At 40.7% G+C, this 25,037-nt stretch overlaps 1 protein-coding gene across 3 annotated transcripts in view; it reads left to right on the top strand.

Moving 5' to 3' along the window:
• The window catches only part of slc29a3 (solute carrier family 29 member 3), a 24,899-nt gene extending 85 nt beyond the window's left edge, over positions 1-24,814 (top strand). The window contains exons 1-8 of one of the 3 annotated variants that reach the window (XM_017694054.2): positions 1-67; positions 2,327-2,434; positions 2,551-2,708; positions 4,827-5,288; positions 13,574-13,656; positions 19,940-20,166; positions 21,120-21,282; positions 23,303-24,814. The exon at positions 1-67 is cut by the window's left edge and continues 85 nt beyond it. In XM_017694054.2, coding sequence (XP_017549543.1) covers positions 4,962-5,288; positions 13,574-13,656; positions 19,940-20,166; positions 21,120-21,282; positions 23,303-23,945 — 1,443 coding nt within the window. In that variant the 5' untranslated portion in view covers positions 1-67; positions 2,327-2,434; positions 2,551-2,708; positions 4,827-4,961 and the 3' untranslated portion in view covers positions 23,946-24,814. The remainder of the gene's footprint in view (positions 68-2,326; positions 2,435-2,550; positions 2,709-4,826; positions 5,289-13,573; positions 13,657-19,939; positions 20,167-21,119; positions 21,283-23,302) is intronic. The other 2 variants (XM_017694055.2, XM_017694056.2) reach the window with 2 other exon arrangements.
• The last annotated feature ends 223 nt before the right edge of the window (positions 24,815-25,037 follow it).

Below are 25,037 nucleotides of genomic sequence, written 5' to 3'. Positions count from 1 at the left end.
ATTCATGACTTGATTTGGTCTTCGCTGAATGTGTGGATGAAGCCGATCCATTCGGGTCCAGACTTCGGTGGGTGTTTTAGTTGGTCAGCTTTAGTTGACCTGGCTGTTCAGGCGGGTTCAGTCGTCCGTCCAGGCGAAGCTCCTTTTGTTGACTGACTGTCTTTTCTGGCTCGTTTCATCGTCTGTCTGTCTGTGAACGATAACGATACCTAGACTATCTAGATGCTTCTGCTGATCGGCGGTTATATCGTATAGTCTTGTGGTTAGAAAGAAACCAGATTAAAGGAGAGTTCCACCAATTTTTCAAAACTTCTGCACAGCCAGACGGTTGAGATCTAAAAAAAGTCGAGTGGTTTGGTATGAAATGCCACGTTCTAGAGAACTTTGGAGTCCGAATTTTTACAGTGGTGGTGATAGGAACCAGACGTCCGCCTCTGAGAGTTCCCTTACAGAAAGTTAGCCAACACTGTAGTTTCACGGCTTGTTTTGAATACTGGATAAAATGGCTGTGTTTGTGTTTTAGACCTGGTTCACAAATCTGAGGCTCTACAGTGAACAATTTTTCACCAAACCACTATGAATGACTGTCTCAGTGATGGAATTATGCAAAAAAAAAATCTGGAAAAATCAGTGGAATTTCCCTTTAACTTGGTTAACCTGTTCTACCAAATGGAGTACAGGTTGCATCTCAGCCTCTGCCTCAGATAAGGATAGATAATGTGAATGTTTTTTTGCATGGTCTGTCATTCATTTGCATGTGTTATATATGGAAAAATGTCTTAATTGGAATATTTCACTGTTCGTTGCAGTGGTAACCTACATATGATGTTTCTGTTTGTTTTGGCTGTTTTGGTTTGTATTTTGTTCGCAAAACCTTAAACAAAAAGCCATTGACTGGGCTGTCTGTGCCTGCTCAGTTTCTTTTTGCCACTGGAGGTTTTGTCACACTTCCCTTTAAATCATGTGGGATTTTATTGTCTAGTCTTGACTTTCTGAAATCTGACTATGCTTGCAAAAATCCTTCGCTTCATTCTTGAGGCCTCAGTTTGGTCTGCAGTGGCATCAGTTGCATCGCTGATACTCATTTCAGTCTGTCTTGTAATCCTAGTAGTCGAGAACTGCTGTTTATCCAGTTTATGACAGTGCATAGTGTACACTACACAGGATTAGACAACTTCAGATTTTTAGAAATATTTCACCACTTTGCAACTAGCGCAATTCAACAGAAGCCTTTTTGTCTCATAGTCAAGGTACAAGGCTTCTGAATAGATATACTTCAACAGAACATGCTGGCTAATGCCCTGATCACCGCGGGGGGAAAGCTGACACTCCTTTTCTGAAAGTAATAGGATGTTTTTGCCCGATTTGATGAGATTTGATGAGGCATTCTCTTCTTGAGGATAGACCTCAGTCTTCCACCACAGTGCACATTCAGGTGGCAGTGGGCGATGGCAGGGTCAGTGAAGTGACGGTGATTCGCCTCTTTGGCGTATTATTTATAAAGCATTAAAAACTCCTCATTAAAAATAGGTTAAACTGTTTCTGATGTTGAGCAAATGTCACACTGTCCACTCGTGGTCAGTTTAAATCCATACTGATGTTTCTGCTCGTTTATATTTTGCATTGGTTAAAGTTAGACGTCAGTGTCTCACCATGTGTCTGGCTGATATTATGCAGTGTTATGCACGTGATCAAGTCAAAATAATTACACATCCTCTGCAGAGAACCCACTTCTGTTTATTTGTGACATGAGGGGGAGAAACAGTAAGCTATAAAATATGGTCCATGCAAACATTATGGCACAGCAGACTTGTGCCACTGCAGACTTCAGTGTTTCAGCTAATTCAGCTAATTAGCAGGGCCGTCATTAATTGAATTCAGAGTGTTAGATGAAGGTAAATGCTAATCTCTGCAGCACTTTAGCCTGGAAGGTCCCCAGTTTGACATGCCTACTCCAGATTGTTGTTGGGGTAGGAGAGGCAGAGCACACTTTATGTTGCCGTGCATGCTGGGAATTGTAGTGCATTGTGAAATGGGCTAACGTTAATAGAAAATGAAAATACTTTCACGGGCTGGATAGGATTGTGTCACGGGTCTGATCTGGATCTGGCCTGCGGGAATTGTGTTTGACAAATGGGCTGTAGAAGATGTGTTAACACAATTTTAATAAAACCTAACTTGACCAGAGGCGTTCAGACTTTTGCATACAACTGTAGCCTACAGTCTGACTGGTCTGTGATAGTATCATGACATCGATAACACATCTCTGTTGGCTTCTCACTGTCTGTCTCAGTTAGGTGTAAATGTGTATCTGCCGTGTTTCTAGGCCAGTGACGTGATGCTTTCAGAGAAGTCAGATCGGGTCACCGGGTTTGTGTGAGCGTCTCAGTTGCTGAGTGAGGTGTATTCGAAGCAGCAGTTGAGACATACCTGTGTGAGTGTCACGAGGAAAGTATATCATGGGTTAAAGAGAATCTGTAACATATGGGCTCTATAGGGTGTGGTGAATATGCTGGTTATGGAGATGCTTCTCCTCCCTCTCTGTCTCAGGCCCTGCAGTGTGATGCTCAGGGACTCCTGCAGCTCGGCGCTTAGAGACAGCACCGTGCTGTCCCCATCCCTAATGCAGTCACTCAGATGGAGAGCATGATCTGTGGTGGATGTTGACAGGTGCATCTTAAGAACAGAAGAGGAGAGACTGTCTGCAGGTAATGGAGTGATTGTGGTTCTTCTGCATGTTTGTTTTCAGTTCTGGGCCTGGTCTTCGATGCCTTATATAGTTTAGTATTTACGCTGTTCTGCCAAACAAATTTCACCTCAGGTCTTGTTGATGAACAGATAAATCGATGTGGAAACCTCATATCTCAACTTTACAGGAGAAGGAAAAAACTTGCTTTAATTTTAATGTAAATAAATGGCTCCAGAGTTTTTTCCTAGTGATTTTTGGCCATTTCATCTTGTCTGTTTATCATGAAATTTACACACAATGTAAAGGCCAACAGGCAAATTATGCCAAAAAAAACTAGAAAATGACAGAAAACTGGAGATACGAGGTTTTGTTCCGACAGCAGAGATATACGTACATATTTTAGGAGGTTAAGTAAACCTACAGCGGCATGGCACGTTACGCTGGGATCTTCCTGGGATATGTGTTAAAAGTGGCTGTAGCTGAACTAAAGCTTAAAAGTGGAGCAAACTAAGTCTGTGTTTTTGTTTAGATTTTGTTTTTGTTTTTTTTGTTGTTGTTGTTTACTAGGGCACTACCACATACTAAGACATATTTACAGTCAAGATAGTAAAACACACAATAAATGGATGTAAAATGTAACTCCCAAGGTGGTTTGATTTTTATTGAAAGGATAAAATGGCTCTTGTTAACGTTTGGTTGCCGACCCCTGCCTTAGACTCATGAGCGGCTGCTCGTTCTACTGACAGTACTTTACTATGGAGATCATACAAACTGCGGTGTGCTCAATTACAGTCCAGGGCCTGTATCAGCCGTACTGGACATAACAGTATGTCATACAGTGTGAAAAACCACATGAGTGAGTCTATTTGCGATTACTTAACAATTTGGTATGGTTTGAGGCAAGTGAGATGATTTAGACATGCAGTTTACACAGTGCTCAGTGGTGGTCCTAAGCTTCCATGGCTTGCTATTGACATTAGCCTCGTAGCTCCAGTGTCGAAGCTGAATTAGTTGAGATGAGGGGGAAATTTGATCTTTCATCAAACTGTCTATTTGAGCAAGTCAAAAAGTTTGACAGTTTGGGCTGAAACTCCCTCAATGATTTAATTGTGAACTGGATGATGGTTAACTGCTGTAGGCTGAATAGTCAGTGGATGTTAATGGATTGTTTCCTGTGACTTTACAGAAACAGTTTGAATTCAAACTTTGGCCCAGTCCCTTTTCTTCTTTTTACCCCTACCCCTTGTTTTCGAGTTTCACCCTAACCCCTGTGGAACTGAATTACAAGGGGTAGTGGTCGAAATCTTGCCCTACTAAATGGGACCCTTAAGTAAAAAAACATTGCTTCATTAACAGCTACTTGCGCTGCTCTGTAGGCGACCCGGCTGTCTTCAGTGACGGCAGAGAAGGGAAAAGCTCAGCTCCTCACTGCTGGGCTTTAGTTACATTTAGAGCACCATATGCTTTCAAAGAGGGGGCATATCACAGATGTTTATTATCACCCACTGCTAAATCTTCAGTGACTTCTTGTTTGAATTTTCTAGTTCCACCTTGAATGGAGCAGCAGTTACATTCTGGTGCATCAGGCGTGAGAAATTCTGGACTATGGTGGAACGGGAAAGTTAACTAGCTAACTGCTGAGACATTTGCATGATATTAGCGATTTTTTTATGCTTGTTATGAAGAAAACAACAATAATACACTGAAACTACATTAAACTTAGGAAATACAGTGGTTGTCGTAATTTTTAACAGAGAAAATTCTCACGTTTGTGGGTTTCTTTGGTCACTCACGCAGCCGTCTTGCCGGTTTTTCTTTTGTTTTCCTCATCGGACTCTTGTTTGAAGTGTGAAACCTCCATTTGGAGGGCCATGTAGCCCCAACACTTCACCCAGCCCCGCTATCTGAACAAAAATTGAAGGCTAAAGGCTAAGTGGTAGGGGCGAGGGGTGAAATGGGATTGGGCCTTAGTTTGCATATATGAACTGGAGTGTCAGCAGAGCGTCTCCACGAGTGTTTTCATCAAACTTTCAACACGTTGAGGACGTTTAGTTTTTCCATGATAAGCGCGCTTTAAGCATTCACAGTGTAGTGTTCACTAATGCAGTCTGTGTCTGTCTTTCTGTTTCATTTACAGTCTAGCCCTACCACATCCTCCTGCTTCATCCATCTCCCCCCCTCGAGCATCCCTCTACCCCCATCCCCTCATTCTTTTCTTTCTTCCTCCCTTCTTTCTGCTTCTGTCCCCCTCTTTTTCTCTCTTTCTGTGAGGATGGATGGTACAGAGCACCTGCAGGCTAGTCTGAACTCCTCTTACATTTCCGCGCTTCATTCGTCCTCCATGTCTGACGGGGAGGTGAAGACTGAGGATGAAGACCACTCACCCCTCCTCACACATTCACAGCAGCCCGGCGGACCCCTGAGCACCCGCCACCGACCGCACGACACCTACTGCCTGGTGTATGGCATCTTCTTCCTCATGGGCATCGGCTCTCTACTGCCCTGGAACTTCTTCATCACGGCAAAGCACTACTGGCTCTACAAACTGAGCAACGGCTCCAGCTCAGCAGGACACGAGGAGCCCCAAACTGACCTCAGCGTGAGTGTGTTTATCTGTTTGTGTATGTGTTTGTCGTCAGGACAAAACTTTGTAGGAAAACTAGAGAAAAACAGGGTCACTGTATCAGGATGAACAAAACAGCTCTGAATTTTTTTTACAAAAGATGCATTTTTCATTGTTTCAGTCTGTCTTTTTGGTTACTGAGGTCAAAGCAAAGGTTCAGCAAAAAAGCAAAACCTCTTACCCCAAATGTTGGTGGTTAGCTGAGACACATTTGGTGTTATAACTTTGCTTATTTAGTTTAGAACTGGACCTTTGAGTCCATGAATACTCAAAAAATAATTTGCATGGTTAAATGGTTCTTTGTGATGGAGATGTGATGGAGAATGTGCTGTTGATGGTTCTATTTAGCACCAAAAAGGCTTGGCTTGACATCTTAACAATAGAAGAACCCTTTTCAAAAAGGTTCTATACAGAGCCATATAAAACACATCAGATTCTCAATCAATCTGAAGAACCCTTTAATCATGCAAAAGGTTCTTTTAGTGGTCATGGTTCTATGTAGAACCATTTCCTTTATTAAAGAACCCCTGAAGAAGGTTTTTAAGCATGTAGAAGTCAGTAGTCACGCAGATCTTTTCCATAAATACTTCCCAAAACTTCACTCAGCACATGTAAACTGCTTCCAGGTCCTCATTAAGGTCGCACAGAGTTGTTGCTAAGTGCAGGTTGTACTGAGCACGTTGCATTTTAGACAACGGCTGTTGTGCTGACTTGGCGTTCATGCATGGCCTGCAGGCCATGTCCACGATTTCTGTCATATCTTTTTGAAAATAACTGTTAATCTCAGTCTTGCCTTCAACCCGATGACTGCTGGGATAGACTCCAGCACCCCCCACAACCCAGAAGCAGAAGCGACTTAGAAGGTGTGTGTGTGTGTTTGTGTGTTTGTGTGTGCGTGTGTGCGTGTGTGCGTGTGTGTGTGTGTGTGTGTGTGTGTGCGTTTACCTTGAATTTCCTTCATCATTTTTAAGACCTACTGTGTCTAAATCACATCTACAGGTATGAGCAACTTTAATGAAGACCTGGATGTGGTTTTAATGAACCGAGAGATGTTTTGGGAGCATCTTTATGTAAAAGGTTTTGAAATGTGTTTTCATACGTTTGATTTGAGGATGACATTCTGGCTTTATAGGAAAACGGGAAGGAAAAAAAAGGACCTGCAATGTCAGGTCTAACAAAATGGTGCTGACTTTTTTTTTCGCAATAGTTACATCTTTCATTGTCCAAATCGGGAGGGGTAAAGCGTTTTCTTCTTGAGGTTAAAGAAATGGTTCAGCAATACATCAGACTTACAAGGTTTTTCTGCTGATCCCTGGTGCAGTCAGCTGAGACGTGTCTGGAGTCCAGATTTTGCTTAGTTTAGAACTGGAGCTACGAGGCTATCACCGCTAACAAACACTACAACTCATTAGTCACCCTAGTGTTTTCCATAAATACCTGCACGAAACTTCTCTCAGCCCACTCCAACTGCATTCAGGTCTTCATTAGGGTTGCACAGACGTGTTGATGTATGCGTGCACTGAGTGCGTTTCTTTTTAAAATCAGATGTTGTGTCATATTTTACTCCAGTTCATGTGAATGTATCATGCAGGCTACGTTAGGATTTCTACTGTTTATTTTTATAAGTAAATGTCAGTCTTAAATTTGAAAGTCATGTGTGCTAAAGCACATCTACAGGTGTTATGGATGTTTAAAAAAAAAAAAAAAAGGATTTGGATGAGTCTTGACCTCTAGTGTATGTTGCCTTTAGCGCTAGATTAAAGAAGCAAAATATGGACCCCAAACATGTGTTCGCTCATCTACTACATCTGGAGTAAATGGACAGTTAGATTATGCTTAGGATTTTTGACCCCACATCCTGACGAGGCATGAAAGCGTGTTTGTGTGTTTGTTTGTGTGTGTTTGTTTGTGTGTGTGTGTGTGTGTGTGTGTGTGTGTGTGTGTGTGTGTGTGTGTGTGTGTGTGTGTGTGTGTATGTGTGTGTGTGGTTTTCACTTTCTGGTCCATTATAGCGAAGCACCTGCCTTTAATGTAAACTATATGATATCATGTGATCATATTGCAGATTACAGATTTACAATATGACGTGACATGTTTATAGATTACAAATGCATACAATTACGCATTTGTCAAACCTTGCAAATGTTTGACAATGTCGGAGTGCTGGCCAGTTGTTCATCAGAAACATCAGGAAAAGGCAAGGAAGTTCACAGCACGTTCACATCTCTGTAATGAATTACTGCTTGAGTAATGCTGTTATAAGGTTTGTTACACCTAATGTAATGTTAATGAAGGTAGATGCAGTTGCAGAAGCTAATTATGATTAATATACAACATTAATTAGTGCTGTAACCGGTGGTGGAGGAAGTACACAAATCATGTACTTGAGTTAAAGTAGAGCTACCCAAGGTAAACTATTACTCCAGTAAAAGTAGAGGTTCCTCCCTTTAGACCGCCACTTGAGTAAAAGTACAAAAGTATTTGCCTTCAAATGTACTTAAGTAACAAAAGTAAAAGTACTAAAAGATAACTTCAGCCTTCTTTGGTTTTGAAATGTTACGTTTTTATACACACATAAGCCAAAAGGAACAACAGATTTCTCAAAATGTATTGGAGTGTAAAAAAAAAAGATATTTCACTTTGAAATGTAGTGGAGTGAAAATAAAAAGTTGCCCAAAATGGAAAAACTTCAGTACAGATACACAAAGTACTTAAGTACAGTAACAAATTACATTTACTTAGTTACTGTCCACCACTGGCTGTAACTGTCTGTCTTTCTGTCTATGTGTTTGTGTGTGAGGGTGAGTGAGAAGGGAATGTGCTGTTTGTTGATGGCAGGTTTGTGTTAGACAGAAACATTGCCTTCATGCAGGTTATTTATGAAAAGAATCCCAAATGAGAGGGCGTGAGAGAGAGAATTAGTGTCAGACCTGACTCTCACATGGTCTTATAATACTGTGGAGAACTGAGGTCCTTTCATGATTTGTAAGGCTGCAGCAGTACAATTACTCTAGAGTGACTAGTAGAGTCTGTTGTTGGTTTAACTACGTAACTACGTAGCCTGTGAAATGACAGTGGTTTAACACATTTGCCTCAAACTGTGTCAAGTTGTTAAAAGAATAGTTCAGCAAAAAAAATTGCACGATTCTTCCTTTACTGAGACATAATCAATCATGATTGGAGTCCAGGTTTTTTTTTTTTTTTAGTTTAGCGCTGGAGCTGTAAGGCAAACTTTACTAACAAACACTGGAATTCAATAGTCACCCAAATCATTCATATAAAAATGACAAAACATCTCTCAACTGCATCTCCACTGAAAATGTGTAGTTTAGAACTCAGTGTGACTTACTGTGAGCTAAAAATTCAACAGAACTTTCCTTCTGCAAGCAGCTGCTATTCACAAAGCAATACTGATGATCTGATTCCTCTATATTCATATATAATAACACACAATAACTGCTACAAATGTTAATTCCCGATTGGCACTCCTACTCATGAGGTGGTTTGTAAATACAGACCCAGTTGTTTAAATTGGATGCATGCAGCATTCAACTACACAGCAAGGTCACTTTTATAGTTCACAATAAGTCATTGTGACCTAAAGCATGCCGACATGTGTACGATACCTTAATGAAGACCTGGATGCAGTTTAAGAGCACTGAGAGTTTTTGTGATGTATCTCTACAGAAACAGTTGCGGTAACTGTTGAGCTCTGTTGTTTGTTAGCAACCTTAGCCTCCTAGTTCTAGTTTTAAATTTGGACTCCAAACATTGGTTGATTGACTACATCTAAGTTGAAGTGGAAAGTTGTGTAAATTTGATTTGTTTTATCAAATTATTCCTTTAAGTAGTTCTGATCTTATGTGGTTTCTGACATTAGAGGTGTACTAGAGGTCTATGCAGGAATGTATTTGAGCCCACTCCCACAGAAATTTGGAGTTGTTTGTCCCGCACCCGCCCGTCTATTCACAAATACATTATCCTCTGCTGAAATATCACAGCAGTTATGGTCATCAGCTGATCTGTGGAGTAACTTCATCAAACACCATTTACTCCCAGAAAACACAAGGCAGAATTATTTTCATAATTGATTGCTTAGCAACTCTTTAAAAAGACTTTTATTTATATATATATATATATATATATATATATATATATATATATATATATATATAAATATAAAATATAAGATATATATATATATATATATATATATATATATATATATATATATATATATATAAAATGATTTAGGGATCATTCTACTTAATTTAGGCTTTTTATTAATTTGTTGTTTTTTCCTTCATACATACTTTGTCCCGCCCCTGCCTGCAGAGTGCTGGTTTCCAATCCACTCCCGCATACAACCCTGCAAATTAGTCCCATGCCACAAGATATTGTGGTGGGTCTTGTGGGTCCAGCAGGAGTAATAATAAGCCTTAAGCTTTCAGTATTTGTTAGCGATGTTAGCCTTGTAGCTGGGGAGAAATTGTACAAATTAATTTTTTTTCCAAACTGTTTGTTTAATAAAGTCCAGTTAGTCAGATTTCTTTTTAAATGGTCTATATTCTACATTCTTTTGTTTATTCCTTTGAGCTCCTCATAATATAGTGTGGCACGCCACGTTCAAAGTGACTTAAATCACCTTTCTTCCCCATTTTAATGCTCGGTTTACAATTCAGCAAGTTGGCTTGACCACCTCTACATGCCTAAATGCATTGAGTTGCGGCCATGTGAATGGCTGATTGCTATTTGTGTTAACAAGCAATTGAACCTAATAAAGTGGTGGGTGAGTGTACATTACCATTTTGTAGCTCTTAATCACTTTTTTGTTACTGTGTCTACTAAGGCTGATATATATAAATGATGTGTTCTAATTGGCTGTTCTGTAATGTGTATAATGCAGTCCACTCTGAAACTCTCCTTATAATTTCAGCAATAAATGGGCAGAGCTAAAGTTCTCTGGATGAGTAGATGTAGATGGGCGGAGCTAAAGTTCTCTGGATGAGTAGATGTAGATGGGCGGAGCTAAAGTTCTCTGGATGAGTAGATGTAGATGGGCGGAGCTAAAGTTCTCTGGATGAGTAGATGTAGATGGGCGGAGCTAAAGTTCTCTGGATGAGTAGATGTAGATGGGCGGAGCTAAAGTTTTCTGGATGAGTAGATGTAGATGGGCGTATGTGTAAATGTGTTGGTTTTGTGACATCACAGAAATAGTTACTTCAAAAAGGCTGTTTTTTTTTTTACTTTTTATCGATTTATGCTGTCCTCATTCTGAACTGAATCTGCCTCTTCTGCTTCGCAGTATTTCCTCTTCTTCATCTTGTGTTCCTCTCAATGTTTCTTTTTTTTCCCTTTTTTTTTGCATTATTACCTTGAGTTACGTTTCCCCTTTTTCCGCCTCACGCTTTCACTTCCACTTTCGTCCACATGAAATGTGGCGCTTTGTATGAGCAGCAGAGAGAAGAGTGTGTTCTGTTTGCCACTGTGTGTCGACTAATGTGTGAGACACATTCACATGGCAGTCATCATGGGCACGTGAGCAGTGGTGCATTTAGTGACCATCATGTGCTCAGAAGAGTTGTCAGAAATATCATCATCATATTCAGCTGGCAGATTATTGCCGTTTTCTCAGCTCAGCTATTGTGGGTCAATTCAAATGCAAGTTAAGGGTTCAGTGGGGGAAATTCTGCAGAATTGAGTTGCTATCAGATGTGAACAGAGTAATTCAGAGTGGTTTGATATTAAATGGTTAATTGCAGAGAATCATACAGACTCAGCGTGGTGGTGATAGGAACCAGGGGTCGCCATGACTATAACACAAATATAACCATTGTATATACGATCCAAAATGGCCAGTGAACCTACACTTTTGTTTTTTGCTAATTTGTCACATAAATATTTCAGATCATCCAAATAATGTTAGTATGATGCTGTTGTCAGAAGAAAACATCGTATCTCCATGTTTGACATATTTCACATAATTTGAAAGAACCTGTTGCTAAATTTCATGATGAATGGACCAAAAGAAATAACCCAAAATTACTTGGAAAAAAGTGGTTCCATTGACTTACATTAAAATTAAAGTAGATTTTTTTCCTTCTCCTGTAAAGTTACCATTTTGGAGATATGAGGTTTGCTTACAACAACAGCGATAGTTTAAAACCTTCACAAATAAGCACAAATTGCAGCTTTTAAATGTTTGTTCCATTTATTGAAGATACAGATTTATTCAAAACCTGTGTTGCCTTCTGTGGAAAAGGTAATTGCCCCCTAAACCTAATAACATTTGCAATCAAACGTTGCGATAACTTGCAGTGAGTCTTTTAAACCACTGTGGAGAATTTTATTCAACTCTTCTTTGCAGAACTAATTTAATTTGGCTACATTAGAGGGTTGAACTGCCTGTGTAAGGTCTTGTCAGAGCATCTTAACAGAATTCAAGTCAGGAATTTGACTCTGTGACACCAGAACCTTAACTTTGTTTCTTTTAAGCCATTTAGAGGTGGAGTTGCTTGTGGAGTCCTTGGGCAAGACTCCTAACATCGCCTTGGCCTGCCTTGTAAAATGATCAAATTGTAAGTCGCTCTGGATAAGAGCGTCAGCCAAAATGCCGTAAATGTAAATGTAAACTTCCATTCAAAGTTAATAATGCTTCTCCAGTAAAGTTAACAGTTCAATTGTACAATTGCACAATCATTTAAAGATTTCCTGACAGTTCCTGCCAATATCCAGCAACTTCGCACAGCCATTGAAGAGGAGTGGACCAACATTTCACGAGCCACAATCAACAACCTGATCAACTCTGTGCAAAGGAGATGTGTTGCACTGCGTGAGGCAAATGGTGGTCACACCAGATACTGACTGGCTTTCTGAGTTTTAGTTTGTAATATCTTCATTCACATGTTATTTTATATAAAATAATAAAAATTCCAAACCTTTGAATTGTACAGGTGAAGGGTTTCCAAAATGCATTAAACACCACTTTCATGATTTTTTTTTTTCTGTGACGCCTCCAAGACATTAACAACCCAGCCAAATAATTAGTCTCATGCATCTTTTCTTCTCTGCTACCTGGTAATGCCTCCCTGTGCCCTAATAACAGCAGTAGTCCTGCCAATTGAGGATTAAACTACTCTCTTGAGATTCATCTGGAGTTTCTGTCAGTTTTAGTCCACATACCTGTCCATTTACCCGTCTGTTCTTTTTCATTGTTTGCAGCTATTAAAATACAAGCTTATACTGGCCAAATTGGCTGTTTAGCCACTTTACCTGCTAGCTGTGTTTACTAAGTAGCTAACGCTGGTTGTACTGTCAAATCAATACACTCTCACAAATGCCTACAGTTACACAGAGTGATATAGAGTGAAGTGAAAAGCTATGTAGCTCACAAATTAAAAGACCTCACTCAGTGCTGCCCTCTAGACTCTCAATGGATGCATTTGCTGCTTACTTTTATTTACATTTATTTCCCTCGATCTAACACACCCAGCTCAGATTTATTGCAGCTTAGTGTGACTATGAAATCTAACAACTGTCAAAAAAGATTGCAGTCGGCTTAAATAATTGCGATCATCTCATATAAAATGATAGATAACTGATAGGCCTACTGACCAGCAAAATGACCAGATCCCACTTTTTAGTCTGGAACAACAATATAAATGCCCAAATAGAAACACATGCATTCTGGCTTAAATATGTCCCTGGTTTATGGAAGAGTGGACGTGAAGGTGTCCTGCTGGTGCAGTCCTTACCTTAAGTGGCTGGTGCTGTTATTAAAGCAAGAGGACGAAGTATTAGAGAAGAAATGATGCACATGACTGTTTTTGTCTGGTGAGCTTATCAATGCTATTTTATTCATAATACCACATTTTGGAAACAATCTCTTCGATTACAGACTGTCTGATGTCGTGTATGGTTTCTAAGACACCCACTACCCTACCTCATTCATCATTGGTCATTTCTGGCCACAGGACTGGATATTATTTGGGCCATTCTCACAGTAGTGACACTGATGTGGAAGTGTGTGTGGCTCTGATATGAGTCCCAAAAATATCCAGCCAAAAGAGGCTCTGTGGTCAGAAACTGACCAATGATGAAGGGCTAGAGGTTGACCAATGCAAGCTATACAACAGCAGATAAGCTATAGTCTCTAACTGTACACCAGGCTTCAAGGTGGAGTTTCAAATACAGTGACCAGTGAGTCAAGATGTCATTGGATTTTTATGAATCAGTTTACTTTCTCCTCTGGCTGTTTGCAGGACTACTTTGAGAGCTACCTTGCCATTGCCTCCACTGTTCCTTCAGTGCTGTGCCTCATCCTCAACTACCTCCTGGTAAACAGGTAAACAACCTAACCTTCTTGTTCTTCTTTGTAATGTTGCATTTAGCATTTATTATAAGTAGTAATGTTTGATCATTGCATGCAGCTGGAGTAAGAGGTGATCTGATAGCGACTTTTTGATTTAGCAATTTATCCTTGTGTTTTAGGCAAATATGATTTAATGCAGGGTTTTTCAACCAGCCTCTCAAGATCTCAGCCATCTGGCGATCAATAGTGAGGGGGAGCTAGTGGTTGGTAGTGGGCCAGTGATGGCACTTTGTCATTAAACCAGTGAAAAAATTAGAAAGAAATCTCAAATGTTCTAAAAAGCGTGGTTAACAAGGAACGATGCAACAACAGCGATACAGGCTATGCAACAGTAGTAATACAGGGTATATAACAACAGTAGTACAGGTTATGCAACAACAGTAGTACAGGCTATGCAACAGCAGTAGTACAGGCTATGCAACAGCAGTAGTACAGGCTATGCAACAGCAGTAGTACACGCTATGCAACAGCAGTAGTACAGGCTATGCAACAGCAGTAGTACACGCTATGCAACAGCAGTAATACAGGCTATGCAACAGCAGTAATACAGGCTATGCAACAGCAGTAGTACACGCTATGCAACAGCAGTAGTACAGGCTATGCAACAGCAGTAGTACACGCTATGCAACAGCAGTAGTACAGGCTATGCAACAGCAGTAGTACACGCTATGCAACAGCAGTAGTACACGCTATGCGACAGCAGTAGTACAGGCTATGCAACAGCAGTAGTACACGCTATGCAACAGCAGTAGTACACGCTATGCAACAGCAGTAGTACAGGCTATGCAACAGCAGTAGTACAGGCTATGCAACAGCAGTAGTACAGGCTATGCAACAGCAGTAGTACACGCTATGCGACAGCAGTAGTACAGGCTGTGCGACAACACTAATACAGGCTATGCGACAGCAGTCGTACAGGCTATGCGACAGCAGTAGTACACGCTATGCGACAGCAGTAGTACAGGCTATGCAACAGCAGTAGTACAGGCTATGCAACGGCAGTAGTACAGGCTATGCAACGGCAGTAGTACAGGCTATGCAACGGCAGTAGTACAGGCTATGCAACGGCAGTAGTACACGCTATGCAACAAGAGTAATACAGGCTATGCAACAATAGTCATACACGCTATGCAACAGCAGTAGTACAGGCTATGAGACAGCAGTAGTACAGGCTATGAGACAGCAGTAGTACAGGCTGTGCGACAACACTAATACAGGCTATGCAACAATAGTCATACAGGCTATGCAACAATAGTCATACACGCTATGTAACAACTGTAATACAGGCTATGCGACAGCAGTAGTACAGGCTGTGCGACAACACTAATACAGGCTATGCAACAGCAGTAGTACAGGCTATGCGACAGCAGTAGTACAGGCTATGCAACAACTGTATTACAGGCTATGCAACAGCAGTAGTACAGGCTATGCAACAGCAGTAGTACAGACTGTGCAACAACACTAATACAGGCTATGCGACAGCAGTAGTACAGGCTATGTAACAACTGTAATACAGGCTATGCGACAGCAGTAGTACAGGCTATGCGACAGCAGTAGTACAGGCTATGTAACAATAGTCATACACGCTATGCAACAGCAGTAGTACAGGCTATGAGACAGCAGTAGTACAGGCTATGTAACAACTGTAATACAGGCTATGCAACAGCAGTAATACAGGCTGTGCGACAACACTAGTACAGGCTATGCGACAACACTAGTACAGGCTATGCGACAACACTAGTACAGGCTGTGCGACAGCAGTAGTACAGGCTATGCGACAACACTAGTACAGGCTATGCGACAACACTAGTACAGGCTGTGCGACAGCAGTAGTACAGGCTATGCGACAACACTAGTACAGGCTATGCGACAACACTAGTACAGGCTGTGCGACAGCAGTAGTACCTTTTTATACTTTTTATTTTAAACTATACGTATTCAGAAGTTCCTTTTTTTATTTTCCAAGTGAAAATAAGTGAACTACCTCCTTTACTGAGACTTTTTTGCATATATATGCATAATATATTATTTTATGTGCAATGCATTTTATTTACAATATTGGATACACACATATTTGGAAAATCACTCTTCTCCCTAAGAAGAGACATCAATCAAATCCATCAGTGCAGACCGTTGCACAACAATTGCAACATGTCATAGAAATGCAAAATATTGGTATGTGATTTTTCTGCTTCAAAACTTCACACAGCAGACATCACTCATCACAAGTTTTATAATTGGAACTTCATAAAAATAAATACATAAATAAATAAGACAGACAGAATATCTATGAGAAGGTTCTCAGAGTCTCATGAAATGGGCAAACTGACATGTTGAAAGAAGCTTTCCAGTTTGAACTGAGTTACGGAGATTCAGCTCCACATGAGACTAAGTACAGAATAAACAGGGAGAAAGCCTTCAAGTCAAGTCAAAAACTACCTACAAGTGATTATACTACTAATATTAATAGCAGTAGTATTAGTAGTAGTAATAGCTAGGAGTCTATGAAAACGTAGTTCAATGTAGTTTTCTGGGTAGCTAGTCCAAGGCAGGTGGCAGTAGCTGGGGCGTGGGCAGCTGGTCTGACGTGGATAGCAGGAGAGTTCAACAGTCAGTCATCCTTCAGTTTCTGGCTGGACATGTGGCGGTCATATACTCGGCCAAGTGCAAATAAGATCTCCTTTACTTCTCACAGAACGAGCAAATGGTGACCCTGGACTACTTTCCTTTTTGGAAAAGGGAAAGTGGCATGAAGAGCTTCATTGTTTCATTCAGAAGCTGAAACCTTTGGTCCTTCCACAGAGGCTGTAATGTGAATGTTTATAGGCCAGTTTGAGCTGATTTTGGAGATTCTGATCTTTTTGACGTTTGTGAAAAAGCTCTTTGCTTGAACACAACTGCATCGTCATCTTGGTTGTGGTCATGCCAATGCCAGAGATGGCCAGAGAGTTCATGTCACTGAAGAAATTTTGTAAAAGACGAACAGGGAGCATATAAAATGATGCATTTTTGCCATCCGACAAGTTACGTTTGGTATGGAATGTAATGTCAGTTATACAGATGCTCAAATTAATTTACTGTCATCTGAAAGAAATTGCACAAATAAACTGCGCTTGGTTTGTAAAGGCCTAAATTGTTCGATTAGGAATGCTTTGCTTCAAAGCATTTTTTTTTCTGCATCAAAAGTGAGAAAGTTCAAAAAAGCAATGTTGCTTCTCAGTTCCTCTTGAAACTTTTAGATGCTGTTTTTACTTCAAATGTTTTTTGCCAGAAGTTTGAGTTTGAGCACAAAGAGCTTCAGTGTAAAGTCAGTCGGCCACTTAACAAACCCAGGAGCCTCCTGTTTGCTGTGGCGTCATTCTGCCTCAGCCAAGCACTGGCCACTTTTGATCCAGGGCATAAAGAACCACTATGTCCAGCTCCTGCCACTTCTTCTAAGAACCCTAATTTTTTTCCTCCACAGGCTTGTTGTGGATAAGGACCTAATGTGCCTTTAAACTCTTATCATCCTGTCACTTCAGCAACAAAATGTCCGCTTTGTCTTTTAAGCAGATGCCGTGGCAGTAGGTCTGAAAACATCTTGCTCTGGCTCTGTGTTGTTCACAGCAGTGGTTAATTGAATTTAGACTGAGAGCATTCAGAAAACCCTGTGGACAGAAACAGCACGTTCTCTACTGTTTTTGCGTCTTCTGGCTTGTTCTTCGGTAAACAAGTTATAAAATTGCGATGTAAGAACATTTCAATTCTGATATTAACCCCGTGGCCAGGGCCTAACGGTGGGTCCAGAGTTTTATTACATACTTCTAAACAATGCTAAAGTTTCAAAATGAACCGTTTGCTCTCCAGTCCATACAGTCCGTATATCAAAACGTATATAAAAAAAGCTGCAGAAACATCTTGTTTTCAATGCATTATTTCTGTGACATCACGAAAAACTATCAGAACAGAGCTCATTTAAATATATCAAAGGTACAACAACAAAAACAGCCTCTTTAGTTCTAAGGGATAAAGACAAGTTGGAAACGGTCATGTGAAAATGAGCTATGACTATTTTGTTACATAAACCCACACAATGTATTTTAAATTAACCTTAGGAGAAAAAAGTAAAATGCTAAAAAAATGTAGGATATAGTAATATGCCACATATTACTGTCATGTTAATTCAATATGGACTGTTGTAGATGTTTTTATGTTAACTGAGAGCCTGACCAGTATGTTGGTTGATTGATGATATTAGCCAATATTGACAGCTCATTTTTTGTTTTTGGGATTTGAGCTCACTATCTTTCAACTATAAAGGAAAACCTTAAATGGTTCTGCCAGTCGGAATCCCACTTTGAGGCACCCCTTAACTGTGTCACAGAAATACACCCTAAACTGGTGAATTTAAACACAAAATGTGGATTTATATTAATAAAGACTGTGAGTTTCTGTTGTTGATTTGAGTTCAAAAAGTGTCAACTAAGAGCTGACACTGAAATCAGTCATCATCATCATCTTCAACTTGATCCAGATATAGTCGTGGTAGTAGTTGGGAGAGCAGAGAATCCCAGACTACCCTATCCCCCGCAACCTCCTTCAGCTCATTCCGGGGGACCTCCAGCCGCTCTCAGGCCAACTTGGAGATATCATCCCTCCACGACGACCTACGACGACCCCAGGGTCTCATCCCACTAGGCCATGGCTGGCAAACCATCCATGGGGTCCATGAGGCTTCCTGTATATTCCTGACTGTATTCACAATCTCATTCTTTTGGTCATTAGCCAAAGCTCATGACCACAGGTGAGGGTCAGGATGTGGACTGAATGGTAAACAGAGAGCTCTGCCTTGTGGCTCAGCTCCCTCTTCACCACTACAGTCTGGTACAGTGACTGCATCACTGCTTGCTGTCTGTCCCAGCCTGCAGCTGGTCTCACAATCCCTCTTCCTGTCACTCACGAACAAGACTCCAAGACACTTAAACTCCTCTACCTGGGCCAGGGGAGGTAGTATTTCTTAGCGAGCACCTGGTGTCTGGGCAGCCTGTGCAACCCATCTGGGCTTAGTCCAAAAAGGCAACGTGCGGGGACCAAGTGGGCCCACCGCCCAGCAGGTCCAGCATGAGGGCCCAGAGCATAGGTATAGGTGGTGCAAGAGGGCAGAGAGGTCCTCGGCGGCATGGACCCCTGTAACATAAACTGGCTCTGGGTACGTGGAATGAACGTCAGTAAAGCACTGTTTAACTAAAAGTGGTGTGTAAAATTATAGGGCCCATATCCTATATTTTTCTTCTCTGAAGTTCACATATAACTAATTTGATGTGGCCTGTTTTTTCAGCTTAGTATCCATATTTGGACTGTGTGGATGGAGGAGTGAAAGGTACATATTGGCATTTTAACAGTGTTTACATACTATGGCGAATATTCTTCTTGTTTTTTTTTTGTTGTTTTTTTTTAACTATATTAGACTGATATTATCTGTCAACGTGATCGATTATCAGTATCAGCCACATAATTTTCATGTATGTCAGGCCCTCCTGTTAGGATGAAGCAATCTGAACCTGAACTGAAAAAGGTACACTACATGTCTTGACGTGTGTAATTGATTGGATTACATGCAATGCTAGATCTCTTTTCTGCCATACACATGAAGGGGGAAGAGGGGGTATGTACCTGGAAGGTGCAAACGGTGGTTAAGCGACGCGAGACGGCTATCCGGCGCCTACCTCATTGCTCTGACGCAGGAGCTTCTGGGCTTTTTCAACCTCCGTATACTGAGGAGCACATTGCACGTTGTTTTGTTCAGATTCCTTCGTCCTAGAGAGAGTTATTACAGAGTATTCGGGGGCCTTTTTCGAATTAATCTCCCAGTTCAAAAATTGTCAAAAAGGCAAAAACAAAAATGTTTTTCATTGTCTGAAAATGTCTATTAGATTGAACACAGAAAAGTCATTAATTTATCTAATTTTAAATCTAATTTTAATGCAATTAATCTAATTTTAAAATCTCTTTTCTTTGTCAGTATTGGGTCAGTTTCTAATCTTAAATATTCTACCCATCTGAGTCAAAGTAGCTTGCAGAGAATGATTCACCATCTAGCAGAATACAACATCAAAGTAGCATTATCGCATTTAAATAAAGAATTGAAGGTATTGTGAGTGTTGAATTGTTTATTACAAACTTGTACTGAAAAACCACTGAACTTTTGATACACTGTGCTCCACTGATGTAGATGCATCACTAGATTCCCTTTGTCCGACTGTGTGTGTGTTGACAGGCTGTCCGCTGAAGTACGGATCCTGTCCTCGCTGTTTGTGACCCTGGTGGTGTTTGTGATCACAACAGTTCTGGTGAAGGTGGATGTGTCAGGCTGCAGGGTGCAGTTCTTTGCAGGCACACTGGCCAGTATTGCTTTGGTCAGTGGAGCTTCCAACCTCTTAAGTGGCAGCGTTTTTGGCATTAGTGGCCACTTCCCCATGAGGATATCTCAAGCCCTCATATCAGGTAACAGCACAGTGTGAACTATCTCTGAAATCTGTCTTCAGTACATAAAAGACATAAAAGATCCTCTTTGAATTGCAGCTTGGGGATACAATGTTGGTTTTACACGTGAAGCTGAACTGAAGTGCTTTCTGTGCATCTGGTAGATTAGATGAATTGGATCAGTACACAGCATACACATCCTTATACACATGCTTTGATTACATCTTTATTTAGATCTCCTTGATCCTTACACTGTTGGTCCATTCATATTTCCATATATGTTTGAAATATATGTAAATGTTCAAAATTGACAGTTACATATGTTTCATCTACACATGTACATATTGTAAGTATTGACACAATACATTGAAATGACAAATGTAAAATTTATTTAGCACATATATTTTAAAACATCACATATAGCACATATTTGTTTAATATTTATCTATATTTATATAGCAATTATATGTATATATATTTTTCCTATGTGAGTAGTATAGAGTGTAGGCTTGCTTTGTAGATGATGGCACTAGAGATTAAAATTTAACATATTTAAAAACAGCAATTGGAAATACTTATTTCTGCAATTAAACTGTGTAAAGCAATGTTTATCAAGTATGTTAGCTGCATATGACATGACGGTATATAAGTGAACACAAAACAGACAGCGAACACTGAAAAAAGTAAACAAGTACACTGCACATGCTCGTAATTTTCTAACGACAAGCATCCTCATGGGTTGTCATGCTCATATATATATATATATATATATATATATATATATATATATATATATATATAAATAAATGTGTTTTCAGAAATGCTGGTGTTTTGTATGCACAGCATTGGAATGTAAAAGTCAATTTTAATGTATATTATGATTATGATTATGCATAATATGCACTGTGAGTATAATCTGTTTCTCAGTCTTGTAAAGTTGTTTTACTCTTTGTTCTTTGTGTGTATGCGTGCAGGGCAGGCTATGGGTGGTACTCTGAGCGCAGTGGCAGCCATTGTGGATCTGGCTGCTGCCAGTGATGTGACCACTAGTGCACTGGCCTACTTCCTCACTGCTGATGTCTTCATTCTTCTCTGCATCGTGATGTACCTGCTGCTGCCCAAACTGGCCTACTCGAAGTTAGTTAGTCTCCATTAGCACACAACATACATGTACAACCCAAAGTCATACCAAATTAAGGCTTATGCACGCAGGGCCTGCTGGCTTTTTAGCACCGCCCCCCGTCTGCCTAGGCACCTTAAATGAACATTCATCTACACATGGGTTTAGTGTCCATTGCTGGTCACACTAACAGATCTTTTATTTTGTGTTGTGCTTGTCCTTTATTGGTTTTCAGCCTGTGGCTGTGGTTCACACTCTGAGTGTTAATACTGCTTTGGCTCAGTGTGTGTGTAACAGAGAGAGAGAAAGAGAAACAGACTCAGCTAGAATGAGAGTGGATTGAGGAAGTGGAGCTTTAGTGTGGTACGGAGTTTCACCCAACAGCGGTCAAAAGAAGCCACAGTTTCATGACACTATTGTGGTTTCAAGATCAGCACTTTTTGATAGGGTGCTTTTCTGAAGGGCTCTGTTGCCGCTTCAAGCAGTGGTAAATCTGTTGACATTATGAGCTTGAGGTCAGTGAGACACTCATTTGAAAGAAGAACTGTAAAATGGAGAGTGGCCAGCAAGTGGCGGCAAAGTTTACAACTTGGAGTGAAATTATGGCATTTACAGGTATTACAGATATACCCACATACTTTCACCCACTTTGACTTGCCTCTCAGATCACACCTACATTACACAAGTGGCAGCAGGAGAAGAGGAGGGGACAGCAGTTGTTTCCAGCCATAAAAGACCAGACGCCTAACTCTTTGAGTCGGGAGAGACCGAAGAAATTCAGAGCTGAAGTCAAATTACTGTTTCATATTTGAAAATGTTGTTTTGGCTACTGCATTTGTGCATCTCCACAACTAGGTGGGGGCTTCCCTGCTAGCACCACAATATCATTTACCCTTCTCTGCTCACGGTGTAACCATCAAGCTGATTGGCTGTTTTTTTGAAGGGCGGGACTTTCTCCACAATCAGACACCGTGTTGAGCGTTACAGGTTTCCCATTCATATTTTAACTAGTAATCGATCACCTCCTTTATAATGTCTCCGGTTAGCCCCAGTGAGCAAATCGGCTAGCCTTGCAAACTATGCAAGCAAACATTTTTAAGAAGTTTAAACAAAATTGCAGTGGCATAGTGAATTTATTTAATTTATTTTTTTGCTAGCCATCTAGCCTTTATCATGCGTATAAGCAAGCAAGCTGAGTAAATTGATGATATTAATGTATAAATGTAGTTTGTAACCTAAAGCAAAGTCAATGAAATGTTCTTGTTTTTGGTTGAAATAGGGATGGGAAAGCTTCTGACACTCTTTATGGTATTTGTTTACAAGAAAAGTGTTATTGTCTTATTGTTTGCTATCTGGTGTTGACCAGAGGAGGACGGGTTCCCCTTTTGAGTCTTGGTTCCTCTCAAGGTTTGTTCCTCTTGCTCTTAATTTTTTATTTTTTTTCTCCCCACTGACTTTTTCCTTCCCACTGTCACCATTGGTGACACTCATTGTGGGCCTGGACCTGGATTTCTCTGTAAAGCTGTTTTGTGACAACACCTGTTGTGAAAAGCACTATATTAATAAACCTTGACTTGACTTGAGGCAGCTTGTTGTTTACACCACAAGCAGGAAAAGTCCCCTCTCTTTGTAGAAAAAGCACATCTGCATATCAAGAACAAGCTGATTTTTTGGGGGGTGGGGGGTGGTCTTTGAGCCTAACAGTGCAACTATGTATGTTGGCTTGAAATAACTGCCTGGTGGTGTTGACTTGTTAAGGGCATATCTTGGCCACCATGCAAGAACCATTGACCCCCTATACGTATCCAGAATGGGAACCCCCTCCACCACCCAGAAAGTCTCAGCTCTCAGTGAGAATCTGCACTTTATGAAGTCCTTTGTAATGTGCTTCTGTACATTTGTTTGTAATGTGATCTGTTGCACCAAGTGACCTAAAGAACAACATTTCACTTCATTGTGTAGAAGTAATATTGAGGAATGACAAATACTTGACTGTCTCTCCCTCATCCCTCTTTCCCACACTCTCTTGTTCTGCAGGTACTACATGGAGATGGCCTACACTGGTCCTTCTACATCAGACAGTTTTCGCCCCCGTCCTGAATCCAACGGCCACGGCAGTCCAACTGCGGTCTCTGTGCCCCCCCTCAAGCCCATCATGAGGAAGACCTGGGTGCTGGGCTTTTGTGTCTTCTACGTCTTCTTCATCTCCATTATGATCTTCCCGGCCATCTCATCTGGCATCCAGTCAGTAGACAAAGACTCGGACAACCCCTGGACCACCGTTTACTTTGTGCCACTCACCAGTTTCTTCCTGTACAACGTGGCTGACTTCTGCGGCCGGCAGGTGACCGCCTGGCTGCAGGTGCCCGGTCCCACCAGTTGGCTACTGCCCACGCTGGTTCTCTGCAGGACTGTCCTGGTGCCACTTTTCATGTTCTGTAACTACCAGCCACGGCACCACCTGCACCAAGTGTTTTTCGCCCATGATTTATTCCCTGTGGTCTTTGTCTGTCTGCTAGGACTCTCTAATGGATACCTGGGCACGCTGCCCATGATCTACGGACCCAAGGTGGTGCCACGGGAGCTGGCCGAGCCTGCTGGGGTGGTCATGTCGTTCTTCCTGACTATGGGGCTGGCTGTAGGCTCTGCCTTCTCTGTGCTTCTGGTCCACTGTATGTGACTGCATATGAAAGCAGAGATAAGCTCACAAAACAAACAGTGAACACAAAGAAACACCAAAAACGAGCAAGATTTTTCACCGAACGTGATCAAAAACAAAATCACTTTTAACGCTTTTAAATTGAAAACTTTATTTTAAAATGTGGTTTAACTGGTTAATATTATTATTTCTAATAATATTCCTCTTCTGAAATTTTCTTTACCACCAAATTGGCCAAGTGACATTTTTCTTGGATGATTTTGATGTGTGGGCTAAATGTAACACATCAGCATATTTCAGCAACACTTTATTTGAATAGTCAACTGTACATGCTTTGAAGATGATCGGTACATCTTTTAAGTAACTTTCAACTAAATATCTGTTAAACATAAGTAAACCTGAAGCTGAGTATGGAATATTATATCAAATCTCTAACCCTAAAACTAACCTCAAGGTAAAACCTAAACCTACTCCTAAACCTAACCCTAACCTTAATGCTGTTGATAATCAACTAAGGATCACCAGAAAGTTTGTTAATGATTTAAGTATCTGTAGATTATCTATGGGGGATCATCCAAATAAAGTGTGATCCACTACTAGAAGTGGAACTCCTATTTCTAACAATTTGGTATTTCAAGTAATTTTATTAGCCAAAGTCACAATACAAATAACATTATTTGCTCTGTAATTGGCTAAACATTTTACATTTCTAATTGCCTATTTAAATAACATGACCCAGAATTTGTGGGCAGTCGTGGTCTGGATGTTAGGGAACTGGCCCTGTGACCAGAGGGTTGGTGGTTCAATCCCCAGAGCTGACAGTCCATGACTGAGGTGTCCTTGAGCAAGACACCTAACCCCCAATTGCTCCCCGGGCACCGTGGATAGGGCTGCCCACCGCTCCGGGCAAGTGTGCTCACTGCCCCCTAGTGTGTGTATTCACTAGTGTGTATGTGGTATTTCACTTCACGGATGGGTTAAATGCAGAGGTGGGATTAAAAAAGTATCACTTAACCACAAAGTGTTATACTGAAAGAGGAGACTGGCTGTTGTAAATAATGTTCATTGCATTAATCATAAAATTTAAACAAAGGTCAGCCAGAAGCAAAGTAT

The sequence above is a fragment of the Pygocentrus nattereri genome, chromosome 5 (assembly GCF_015220715.1).
Source record: "Pygocentrus nattereri isolate fPygNat1 chromosome 5, fPygNat1.pri, whole genome shotgun sequence".
NCBI classification, from domain to species: Eukaryota; Metazoa; Chordata; class Actinopteri; order Characiformes; family Serrasalmidae; genus Pygocentrus; species Pygocentrus nattereri.
Note: the sequence above shows the minus strand (reverse complement) of the source record. Positions and strands in the feature narration are given on the sequence as shown.